At 37.5% G+C, this 13,236-nt stretch overlaps 1 protein-coding gene across 6 annotated transcripts in view; it reads left to right on the top strand.

The window, feature by feature from the left end:
- Positions 1-13,236, top strand: part of SPAG16 (sperm associated antigen 16) — a 981,678-nt gene that overhangs the window by 36,737 nt on the left and 931,705 nt on the right. For all 6 annotated transcript variants that reach the window (XM_073218142.1, XM_073218143.1, XM_073218144.1 and 3 more), the window contains exon 7: positions 1,460-1,577. In XM_073218142.1, the coding sequence (XP_073074243.1) occupies positions 1,460-1,577 (118 nt within the window). The remainder of the gene's footprint in view (positions 1-1,459; positions 1,578-13,236) is intronic.

The raw sequence follows: 13,236 nt of genomic DNA, 5'->3' as shown, positions 1-13,236 counted from the left end.
CAGAAAAAAACTCCTTAAAAGAAGATAACAAAGTCTAGACAAACATATCCAACATATCCAACATACAATAAAATATGTAATACATATAAAGAACCAGGGGAATGTGTCTCATAATTAGGAAAAAAATAAATAAATAGACCCAGAGATGACAGAAATAATGGAATTAGTAGACAAGGACTCTAAATGAGACATTTAGAGTTTTAAAGAAAATGATGACTTTTATGAGGGAACAATAGGAAATTTCAGAAGTGAAATGAGAGCTATAAACAAAGAACCAAATGGAAAATTATATTTACAATGAAAAATTCACTAAGAAAAAAGCTGAAAAGAGTTAACAAAAATCAAAGTCATGTTGGTTTGAAAATATAATAAAACAGGCAAAATAAATAAGTAATTTGACAAACCTTAGAATTATCATCACCAAATGTTGGTGAGGTAGAGTAATCAAGACTGTCATGCAATTCAACTCCTAGGTATTTTTTTTGAAGAGAAATGGAGATATAACCAAAAATTATCTTAGATGACTTGCATAAGAATGTTCATAGCAGTCTTACTCACAACAGTCCCAAACTGGAAACAACTCAGTTCTTCATCAGCAGGATATTGGATAAACACAATGTAGAATATACATACAAGAGTATACCACCCACAATAAAAAGGAATGAATTACTATTATGCACAACACTGAAGAATGTAAAAAACATGTTGAAAGAAGCAAGTTTCAAAATAGAACATATTTTATGATTGCAAATATATGAAGTTCCAGAACTTTCTGAGATACTAGAAATGCTCTAACATAGATTACACATTAATAACAATGTTAACTACCCAGGTATCCATGTTTCTGAAAACTCTGTACTCTTTTAGATCTGTATATTTTACTTCATATAAATTACATTGCAATAAAAAGTAAAAAAGAAAATTTTCAAGGCATTAAAAATAAATTCTTTAAGGTGTTTATTTATTATGATGAGTTGTATTATTATTCCTATAAGATAAAAAAGTACTTTTATACTTAATTTTGCTAATATGATACTAGTCAAGCTTGTTTTCAAGACATCCTTTAGTTTTATGTGAATGACTTTTTGTTTAATCATCCATTGTTTGTAGTCTTTGTCATTTTGAAAATTGTTTCTGGGGTGATTTAAAGAACTTCAATTTTTTTTCTCTCAATGAATAGTAGCAATCTTCTGCATATATATTTAAGTACAGCAAAAGGTGCTAGTAGGAAAAGGAGAACTAGTTAACTCAGGCGAAGTGTGATCACCCACTTCCATGCAGGTTGCAGGGATGATGTATGACAAATAATAGTTCTTGCACTTCTTGGCTCTGTTGTGTTGACCTTTATTTGGTTATGCAATTTTTTTTTCCAATGCAAAAAAAGAAAAAAAAAGTTTTAGATATTAGATGGATATCACTGTTTCAACTCACCCTTTAAGATGCCCTTTATTTTTTATAGGTTGAAGTTACACTATGCATCTTATGAACCAACTATAAGAGTGTTATATGAGAAGCACCGTACTTTACTGAAGCAGAAAATGCTGACCTCCTTGGAAAGAGACAGAGCAGTTGGCCAGGTAAAGAGACCATCAAAGCTACCTCAAAATGATTTTTAACCATTTTTTATAACAAAAATACTGTTTTTTTAGATGAATTTTAAAAAGTTTCCATATTATAAAAAAATTTTGTATTTTAAAAAAGATTCATTTGGGAACATTCATATAAAGTATCTTATCCTTTTTAAACCTAAAAAGATTATCATTAAATTAAATATTATTTAATTAAAATTTTATAGGAGATTATTAAGGTATAGTTAGAGGAAAAAACTAAGCTATTGTGGTCAAACAATCAGGTTTAAAGGCCAGCTTTGATAGCTGTAAACATGACCTTTAAACACTTTGAACTCAGATTTCTCATATAGAAAATATAGCCACAATGACGTACTTTTATCTTGTAATTCTTGTATAATATCATGAATGAAAACTTGCTGCAATTTATCCTGAAGTGAATATTTGGCAAACCTAGTGACTGACTCAATTTCATTTGACAACCTTTTGCATTAGTCCTGCAGGGTGTTTGTAGAGGCCTAGGTTAGGGCAGTAATGAGAAACCTGAGGTATAGAATTCAAGAAAAATAAAATTTTTATGGGCCATGTTAAAAATATGTAACAGTTTATTAGAAAATATAAAACTATACTTAACATTCTTTCATTGTTTTTCTGGAGACTTTCATTTTTGACCTGACTTTCAGAAGCTAGAAGAGCTTGTACCATGGTTATACTCTTCCTTGAATTAATTTATTGTTAAGACATGTAAACTGTCTTAAAAGTGAAACATCACTTGTCTCTAAGCTTCTTTGCGGTATTCCTTTTTTTGTATTCCTGAATGTCTGAATTGTGTTATTAGTAATACTGTATGAGTTTATTGATAATTTACATTTTTATGGTATTATGTGTCAAACCTTCAGAATTTTATCTCCTTGCTCCTTGTCATCTAACCTCTCCCCCCAGCCTCCCAACAAGAGCCACAGCACTACATCTTGCAGTACTGCAAACTAGGTTTAGGTTGCTCCTACTTCTTATCCAGCTATAGGTTTAGACTTTTGCTACCAGTCTTATTCTCCTTATTCTTTCGGTCTCATGCCTATCTCCCTGTTACCCTTCTCTAGGGAGGAATCCATCATTCCCAGGTGACTGTGTGTATTTTGGCATCCTGGCCAACCACTCAGACTGAGTTTCACTGTTCTAGGGTCTTCTAGGCATCGATGCTGGCAAGTGCCTATACTCCCCTCCAGACTGTTGATTTCTAAAACTGCAACCTATCCAGGTTTAGATCTGGATCTGCCACTCATCTTATGTGTGATTTAGGACTAAGTTATTTTTCTGGAAAGGCCATGGCATTTCTAAGGAGAATTTCTGAGGTTAGATCAAAGTTCAGATTAAGAATATATTTAGGCCACATACAGTCTTTGGGTTTTAGTATGCTCCTCACTGGTTTAGTTAAAAGAGCTAAGGATTGGGAGTGGTTGTGAATCCCAGCGATGCTGCATATTAGTCATGTGAGCATTTAGGTCATTTTATTTATATGTCTGTTTTCTTCTTTACTGAACAGAGATAAAATGCCTTGCCTTATGACTGATATTTATCTGAAATGAAAATATGTTTAAAAAGGTAAAATCACTTTATGAGAAAGGGTTCAATTTTACACACCACTGTTCAGATGTGCAAAGAACTGTGTCTTTATTTTCTGCAATTTATTTTATTTTGTCCTTGAGCTCCTACTCCTCCTGAAGGCAAAAGAAAACATAACTTGCCGTTGAAGACTGTCCAAATCTTTCTGAGTTAAAATAGTTTAACATGGGTGTTTGACATGTTATATTAACTGACTCTTTAGCCAAAACATAATGAAAGTGTTAATATTATGTCTTCAATTGGCATCTTCTTGTCCTCATTCTTCCCTAGAAAATTCCTAGTACAAGGGGTACTTATCTATCCATATGGTATAAAGTCTACATTACTATCTTCTCAGCCTTCACTTCACTATCAGTAATGTGATTGATTTGGTCATATTTGGCCACAAGTGTTGAGGTGCAAGGTTCTGGGTGGTTCTTCTGAGTGTGAACCTGATATACCTTCCTAAATTCATGGCCTCTGCCACAGCATCAGTGAGATCCTTAACATTGGTGGCCTCATTGTCCTGACTCTCATGTACTAATTCAGTCTTCACATGTTAATATTTTCATGTATACCACTGAGACATGTTGAGTCTTCTCATTTCCCTATAGTGCAGATATAAGCCACGGGCTGTTTGGAAACCACTTCTGGTCTATATATGTAGACCCATCAGTAAGTTTTCAAACACCACCTGGAATGTATTGTTTTCCCAGCACTATGCAAAATATTAAGGTCTTTTTAAGACCTTAATCTAGACTATTCCCTGAGAAGCCAGGAGCAATTGTATTCTGTTTGTGGGATATCCTTGAACTATCTGGTTTTATGTGTCTTGCTTTTAACTAGCCCCAGTTGGATTTTTAGCTTGAGAGGTGGAAAGATTGTTCATATCTGACTTTTTGCTTCTCCGTTTTAAGCAGAGAACTTCTTGTACATCTTTTTTTCTATTGCATGGAGTACCTTCCTATCCTCTTCTGTATTATTGGTTACTGTATATCCCCCTTTGTCCCATACAGTTCTAATTTACACTTTTTGTTAGGAGGGTAATTATTAATAGCTTAAACTTTTATCCTAATCTTTATTGTTTAGAAAATACTAATGGGAAAATTCTGAACAGTGTATTTCTTACTATCTAAAAAGCAGTTAAAAGTGAAATAAGCTAGGTGGAGAAAGACAAATACCATCTGATTTCACTTATTTGTGGACTCTAAAAACAAAACAAAACAAAATGAACAAAATAGCAGTAGACTTAAAGACACTGAGAAGTGACTGGTGGTTACCATGAGGGAAGGGTTAGGGTAGGTGGATGGGGAGGGCAAGGGAGATAAAGCGGCACAATGATAATGTAGGTTGGTCATGGGTATGACAGTACAGCATGGAGAATATATCCAATGATTCTGTAACATCTTCCTATGTTGACAGATGGTAACTGCACTAGTGAGGGTGAGGACTTAATAATATGGGTCCCTGTTGAACCACTGTGTTGTGTACTTGAAACCAATATAAGATTATGTATCAACTACACTTTCAAATAAAAGAAGGATCAGTTAAGGTGTAGAAATGGTTTTCCTCTCTTTATCAAATCTGTTGTTCAAGACAGTAGGCTCACTATGATTTGAGAAAGTCAGATTTGAGTAGGAAATGCCATTTCTGTCACCATAAGTTTCAGTATGGACAATGCTAATACAGGGCACTATGATGCTCTTCTAGATCTTTTTTTATGGTTGTCAATGAAAACTGGATGTAGCAGCTGCCATTCTCAGGATGAATTCTATATTGTACATGGTTCCTCACATCACCAGATCCAAAATGGGTACATATCATTGATGAAGCCTATGCAATATTATTATTATTATAGTTATAAGAAAGAATGGATAAGTATCTGTTATCTACAGTGAAAGGTGGAAGACTCACAATTCATAACCGTAAGGTGTTGAGTGGCCAAAATGACTGTCAGATATCCTGTACAGTAGTCTAACCTTAGGATCAATTAGTATATTCTCGAAATTAGGACAGACAGTTTAATCTCAGTTCTATCAGCACTCTTCTTGGAGAATAAGGCAAGGTCACCATTTAGTAAGCTGAGCTTTTTTGGGAAGCCTTCATACAAATAATGATTTGTTACCAATCAAGTCTTTTTTTTTTTTTCATAGTGGAGCATTCTTATCGGGTATACCTGGGTATATAGAGGCATATAGATAGCCATGGGTTAGCCTTTTAACTTGAAACTTTTAGTGTGTCCTGAATCTGTAGAATGAATTTATTCAAAAATACTTTAAAGTGAAAATATTTAAAAATATATGAAAATTTCCTCTACAATCAATATGGAAGATGTATCAACCTTTTGCTTATTTTTTGATTATGTCTTTATTTCAGTGTTTGCTATAGTTATACTCTGAGAATTCACTTCTAACCAAAACTTTAAAGATGTGAGCTTCAATCAATAAGAATCATGATTTCTGTCTGGATTCTTAATCATCACTTCCTTAAAAACCTTCTCTTAATAAACATTTAGACCACTATGTTTCTGTTTGAACATATAGATGCTCTAATACCTTGTATGAAGAGAATTAGAATTTAGAATTTTTAAATGCTATTCCCTTTATATATAAAAGAGTGAAAGTATAATTTAAGATGACAAAAACCTAATGACTATGTGTTTTCAGGTAATTTTAGTAGATAATAAACTGTGTAGCAACTGTTTTAAATTTATTTAAGCATTTAAACATTACAGAAAGTTGTGTAATTATTTTGTTTTATAAAATTACTGAAAATATGCAAAATTCTGAAAAAGATACATGATTGAAAAAAGATAAAATATAATTAATTTTTTAGTGTATATATATATATATGTGTGTGTGTGTATATATATATATATATGTGTATATATATATAAACTCATATATTCTCATATATTATATATGTCTAATATATTATATTTTATCTTTTTTGGATCATGGGGCTCTAATTCAGGAGCTATTCTAAGAAATAAGTGTAGAGGGATCAAAGGAAGATGGCGGCATGAGTAATTCAGAGGAAATCTCCCCAAAACATATATATTTATGAAAATACAATAAATACAACTATTCCTAAAAGAGACACCAGTGGATGCAATACAACAGCCAGGATACATCTACATCTGTGGGAACTCAACATCACATGAAGGGGGTAAGATACAAGCTGCGGCCAGGCAGGACCCGAACGCTCCCCCACCTCAGAACACGGTGGGAAGAAAGGAGTCAGATGGGGAGGGAGTGAAAACCCAGGACTGCTAAACAACCAGCTCTAGGAATCCACACCCAGAGTGCAGATACAAGGTGCACGGGGTGCTGGATATTAGAGAAACGGAAAAGCAAAACCTGTGGGTAGGTCCCAGCAACCGGCGCCCCTGAGACAAAAGAAAAGCAAGTGCTTTCTGCAAGTCTTAAAGAGATGGGGACCCCATAGCTGGATGAAGTCGTCCCAGCACACTGAGCCAGCAGGCAGGAATCCCGGGGAACCTTAGGCACCCTAAACCCTGGGGAGGCAGCGTAGCTCTGAAGCCCCTCACAGCACTAAGCAGCCTGCCAGTCGTTCCTCCAACTGGCTTGGAACCTGACACACCGGCCCAGTAGCGGGAGAGTGGTAGAGCATGCCAGGGGCAGCTGCACCAGAAGGGACCGGGAGCAGATCGCATGCACCAATGATGCCAGAGGAGACCAGGAAAGGCATGTGCGAGTCCACAGCAGTGACAACTGAATAGCCCGGGTATGGCTCGTGCTTACCAGTGGCAGTGGAGCCAGAGGAGCCTGGTAGAGGCCTGCGCAGGAGAGCCCTGCACGCACCTGCAGTGGAGCCAGAGGGAGCAGGCATGCTCCCAGCAGCCGACCGGAAACACAGCCCAATGCACAGCCACTTGGGCCAGACCAAAGGCGCTGCTGACACACAGCTGCCTGGCAGGGGTGCTACTATCACGGAGGAGTGCACCTGACGTGCCTGCCACTCCCTGCAGGGCTCCGTGCTGCTCTAATGGAGAATGCGCCCACACCAGCTTAGGGGACTAACCCTGTGGCTGCTCCAGGAGTGCAGGTAACCGACACAGGCAGCGGAGAAGGGCAAGGCATCCAGCTAGCAGGAAAGGACTTTCTTCTCCCAGCTGACACACCTGCAACCTGCTGACAGCCACTACTATCACCATGAAAAGGCAAAAAAAATTAGGTCCAGTCCAAGATAGTTCAGACAACACCTGAGAGAGGATCTGCAGAGACAGACCTAACCAGTCTCCCTGAAAAAGAATTCAAAATAAAAATCATAAACATGCTGACAGAGCTGCAGAGAAATATGCAAGAGCTAAGAGATGAACTCTGGAGGGAGATTACAGACATTTGGAGGGAGATCACAGAAGTGAAACAAACTGTGGAAGGATTTATAAGCAGAATGGATAAGATGCAAGAGGCCATTGATGGAATAGAAACCAGAGAACAGGAATGCATAGAGGCTGATGCAAAGAGAGATAAAAGGATCTCCAGTAATGGAACAATACTAAGAGAACTGTGTGACCAATCCAAAAGGAACAATGTCCACATTATAGGGGTACCAGAAGAAGAAGAGAGAGAAAAAGGGATAGAAAGTGTCTTTGGAGAAATAATTGTTGAGAACTTCCCCAAACTGGAGGAGGAAATACTTGCTCACAGTACAGAGGCACACAGAACTCCCAAGAGATGGGACCCAAAGAGGATAACACCAAGACACATAATTAAAATGGCAAAGATCAAGGACAAGGACAGAGTATTAAAGGCAGTCAGAGAGAGAAAAAAGGTCACCTACAAAGGAAAACCCATCAGGCAATCATCAGACTTCTCAACAGAAACCTTACAGGCCAGAAGAGAATGGCATGATATATTTAATACAATGAAACAGAAGGGCCTTGAACCAAGAATACTGTATCCAGCATGATTACCATTTAAATATGAAGGAGGGATTAAACAATTCCCAGACAAGCAAAAGTTGAGGAAGTTTGCCTCCCACAAATCGGCTCTACAGAGTATCTTAGAGGGACTGCTCTAGATGGGAGCACTCCTAAAAAGAGCACAGAACAAAACACCCAACATATGAAGAAGGGAGGAGGAGGAATAAGAAGGGAGAGAAATAATCATCAGACTGTGTTTATAATAGCTCAATAAGCGAGTTAAGTCAGACAGTAAGGTAGTAAAGAAGCTAACCTTGAACCTTTGGTAACCACAAACTTAAAGCCTCAATGGCAATAAGTACATACCTTTCAATAATCACCCTAAATGTAAATGGACTGAATGCACCAATCAAAAGACACAGAGGAATAGAATGGATAAAAAAGCAAGACCCATCCATATGTGCTTACAAGACACTCACCTCAAACCCAAAGACATGCATAGACTTAAAGTCAAGGGATGGAAAAAGATACTTCATGCAAACAACAGAGAGAAAAAAGCAGATGTTGCAACACTAGTTAGTATCAGACAAAATAGACTTCAAAATAAAGAAAGTAACAAAAGATAAAGAAGGACATTACATAATGATAACGGGCTCAGTCCAACAAGAGGATATAACCATTATAAATAGATATGTACCCAATACATGAGCACCAACACATGTGAAACAAATACTAAAGGAATTAAAGGAGGAAATAGAATGCAATGCATTCATTCTGGGAGACTTCAACACACCACTCACTCCAAAGGACAGATCCACCAGACAGAAAATAAGTAAGGACACAGAGGCACTGAACAATACACTAGAACAGTTGGACCTAATAGACATCTATAGAACTCTACATCCAAAAGCAACAGCATACACATTCATCTCAAGTGCACATGGAACGTTCTCCAGAATAGACCACATACTAGGCCACAAAAAGAGCCTCTGTAAATTCCAAAAGATTGAAATCCTACCAACCAACATTTCAGACCACAAAAGTATAAAACTAGAAATAAATTGTACAAAGAAAGCAAAAAGGGCCACAAACACATGGGGGCTTAACAACATGCTCCTAAATAATCAATGGATCAACGACCAAATTAAAATGGAGATCCAGCAATATATGGAAACAAATTACAACAACAACACAAAGCCCCAACTTCTGTGGGAATGCAGCAAAAGCAGTCTTAAGAGGAAAGTATATAGCAATCCAGACATATTTAAATAAGGAAGAACAATCCCAAATGAATAGTCTAATGTCACATTATCGAAATTGGAAAAAGAAGAACAAATGAGGCCTAAGGTCAGCAGAAGGAGGGACATAATAAAGATCAGAGAAGAAGTAAATAAAATTGAGAAGAATAAAACAATAGCAAAAATCAATGAAACCAAGAGCTGGTTCTTCGAGAAAATAAACAAAATCGATAAGCCTCTAGCCAGACTTACTAAGAGGAAAAGAGAGTCAACACACATCAACAGAATCAGAAACGAGAACGGAAAAATCATGACAAACCCCACAGAAATACAAAGAATTATTAGAGACTACTATGAAAATCTATATGCTCACAAGTTGGAAAACCTAGGAGAAATGGACAACTTTCTAAAAAGTACAGCCTTCCAATACTGCCCCAGAAAGAAACAGAAAATCTAAACAGACCAATCACCAGCAACGAAATTGAATCAGTAATCAAAAAAAACTACCCAAGAATAAAACCCCTGTTCCAGATGGATTTACCTTGGAATTTTATCAGACATACAGAGAAGACATAATACCGATTCTCCTTAAAGGTTTCCAAAAAATAGAAGAGGAGGAATACTCCCAAACTCATTCTATGAAGCCAACATCACCCTAATACCAAAACCAGGCAAAGACCCCACCAAAAAAAGAAAACTACAGACCAATATCCCTGATGAACGTAGATACAAAAATACTCAACAAAATATTAGCAAACCGAATTAAAAAATACACCAAGAGGATCATACACCATGATCAAGTGGGATTCATCCCAGGGATGTAAGGATGGTACAATATTCGAAAATCCATCAACATCGTCCACCATATCAACAAAAAGAAGGACAAAAACCACATGATCATCTCCATAGATACTGAAAAATATTCGACAAAATTGAACTTCCATTCTTCATAAAAACTCTCCACAAAATGGACATAGAGGGCAAGTACCTCAACATAATAAAGGCCATATATGATAAACGCACAGCTAACATCATACTGAACAGTGAGAGGCTGAAAGCTTTTCCTCTGAGATTGGGAACAAGACAGGGATGCCCACTCTCCCCACTGTTATTCAACGTGGTACTGGAGGTCCTAGCCACGGCAATCAGACAGAACAAAGAAATACAAGGAATCCAGATTGGTAAAGAAGAAGTCAAACTGTCACTATTTGCAGATGACATGATATTGTACATAAGAAACCCTAAAGACTCCACTCCAAAACTACTAGAACTAGTATCGGAATTCAGCAAAGTTGCAGGATACAAAATTAACATACAGAAACCTGTAGGTTTCCTATACACTATGAACTAATAGAAAGAGATATCAGGAAAACAATTCCATTCACAATAGAGTCAAAAAGAATAAAATACCTAGGAATAAACCTAACCAAGGAAGTGAAAGACCTATACCCTGAAAACTACAAGACACTCTTAAGAGAAATTAAAGGGTCACTAAGAAATGGAAACTCATCCCATGCTCATGGCTAGGAAGAATTAATATCGTCAAAATGGCCATCCTGCCCAAAGCAATATACAGATTCGATGCAATCCCTATCAAATTACCAACAGTATTCTTCATTGAACTGGAACAAATAGTTCAAAAATTCATATGGAACTGCCAAAGACACTGAATAGCCAAAGCCATCTTGAGAAGGAAGAATTATGTGGGGGAGATCTCGCTCCCCAACTTCAAGCACTACTACAAAGCCACAGTAATCAAGACAATTTGGTACTGGCACAAGAACAGAGCCGCAGACCAGTGGAACAGAATAGAGACTCCAGATATTAACCCAAACATATATGGCCAATTAATATATGATAAAGGAGTCATGGACATACAATGGGTAAATGACAGTCTCTTCAACAGATGGTGCTGGCAAAACTGGATAGCTACATGTAAACGAGTGAAACTGGATCACTGTCTAACCCCATACACAAAAGTAAACTCCAAATGGATCAAAGACCTGAATGTAAGTCATGAAACCATAAAACTCTTAGAAAAAAACATAGGCAAAAATCTCATGGACATAAACATGAGTGACTTCTTCATGAACATATCTCCCTGGGCAAGGGAAACAAAGGCAAAAATGAACAAGTGGGACTATATCAAGCTAAAAAGCTTCTGTACAGCAAAGGACACCATCAATAGAACAAAAAGGTATCCTACAGTATGGGAGAACATATTCATAAATGACAGATCTGATAAAGGATTGACATCCAAAATATATAAAGAGCTCACACGCCTCAACAAACAAAAAGCAAATAATCCAATTAAAAAATGGGCAGAGGAGCTGAATAGACAGTTCTCTAAAGAAGAAATTCAGATGGCCAACAGGCACATGAAAAGATGCTCCACATCACTAATCATCAGAGAAATGCAAATTAAAACCACAATGAGATATCACCTCACACCAGTAAGGATTGCCATCATTGAAAAGACAAACAACAACAAATGTTGGCGAGGTTGTGGAGAAAGGGGAACCCTCCTACACTGCTGGTGGGAATGTAAACTAGTTCAACCATTGTGGAAAGTAGTTTGGAGGTTCCTCAGAATGCTCAAAATAGAAATACCATTTGACCCGGGAATTCCACTCCTAGGAATTTACCCTAAGAATGCAGGAGCCCAGTTTGAAAAAGACAGATGCACCCCTGTGTTTATCGCTGCACTATGTACAATAGCCAACATATGGAAGCAACCTAAATGTCCTTCAGTAGATGAATGGATAAAGAAGAAGTGGTACATATACACAATGGAATACTATTCAGCCATAAGAAAGAAACAAATCCTACCATTTGCAACAACATGGATGGAGCTACAGGGTATTATGCTCAGTGAAATAAGCCAGGCAGAGAAAGACAAGTACCAAATGATTTCACTCATCTGTGGAGTATAAGAACAAAGGAAAACTGAAGGAACAAAACAGCAGCAGAATCAGAGATCCCAAGAATGGCCTAACAGTTGCCAAAGGGAAAGGGACTGGGGAGGATGGGTGGGAGGGAGGGATAAGGACAGGTAAAAAAGAAAGAGGGCATTACGATTTGGCATGTATAGTGTGTGGGGGGCACGGGGAGGGCTGTGGAACACAGAGAAGACAAGTAGTGATTTTACAGCATCTTACTACGCAGATGGACAGTGACTGTGAAGGGGTATGTGGGTGCTACTCGGTGAAGGGGGGAGCCTAGTAAAGATAATGTTCTTCATGTAATTGTAGATTAATGATACCAAAATAAAAAATAAAAATAAATAAAAAGAAAGAAAAAAGTGTATATATTTCTAGGTCTGTCTGCTTAGAGGGTCAAGAAGGAATGAGAGTCTGGTAGCAGAAGTACCAGTGCTCAGATAGTGGTTTCCAACCACCTCCAGCAAGAGGAAGTAGGGCGCCTTGGAGAAGAAGCTGAGTGTAGACTGGGCAGGGAAAGTACAAGATGAACCTCCAGCCTCTGGACCATCTTGTTATGCCCTTAAGTTAGGAAATGCTCAGAATTAAAAAAGAAAAAAAGAAAGAAAGAAGGAAGACAGAAACCCAAGAAAGGAATGAAATGAAAAAAAGAAAATACTCAGCAAAACAATGGGGTATGGCCAAAAAACAAAGTAACTATGTGGTATCTGCAGAGGTAAATGGGCCACCAACAAAATTGGGTTTGGATATTGAGACTGATGACATCATACACACACCAAGACGGTATGAAAACATTTATTACTTACATAATTGAGTTCCCTGGGGAGAACAGCATATGCCTACCATGCAGATCTGAAATGGCTTAAGAGAGCAAAGGAAAGGAGACTCCCTTGGGGTTTTTATTGTGATTACAGTCTGGGGAGGATGAGAATTGTCTTGTGGGAGGAGAGCTTATATAGTCTGAATCTCCTGCCACACTAAAGGAGGGAAGCACCCAGGCA

This window comes from Manis javanica, chromosome 12 (assembly GCF_040802235.1).
Source record: "Manis javanica isolate MJ-LG chromosome 12, MJ_LKY, whole genome shotgun sequence".
Taxonomy (NCBI): Eukaryota; Metazoa; Chordata; class Mammalia; order Pholidota; family Manidae; genus Manis; species Manis javanica.
The sequence above is the reverse complement of the archived record's forward strand: the minus strand, read 5'-3'. Positions and strand labels throughout refer to the sequence as shown.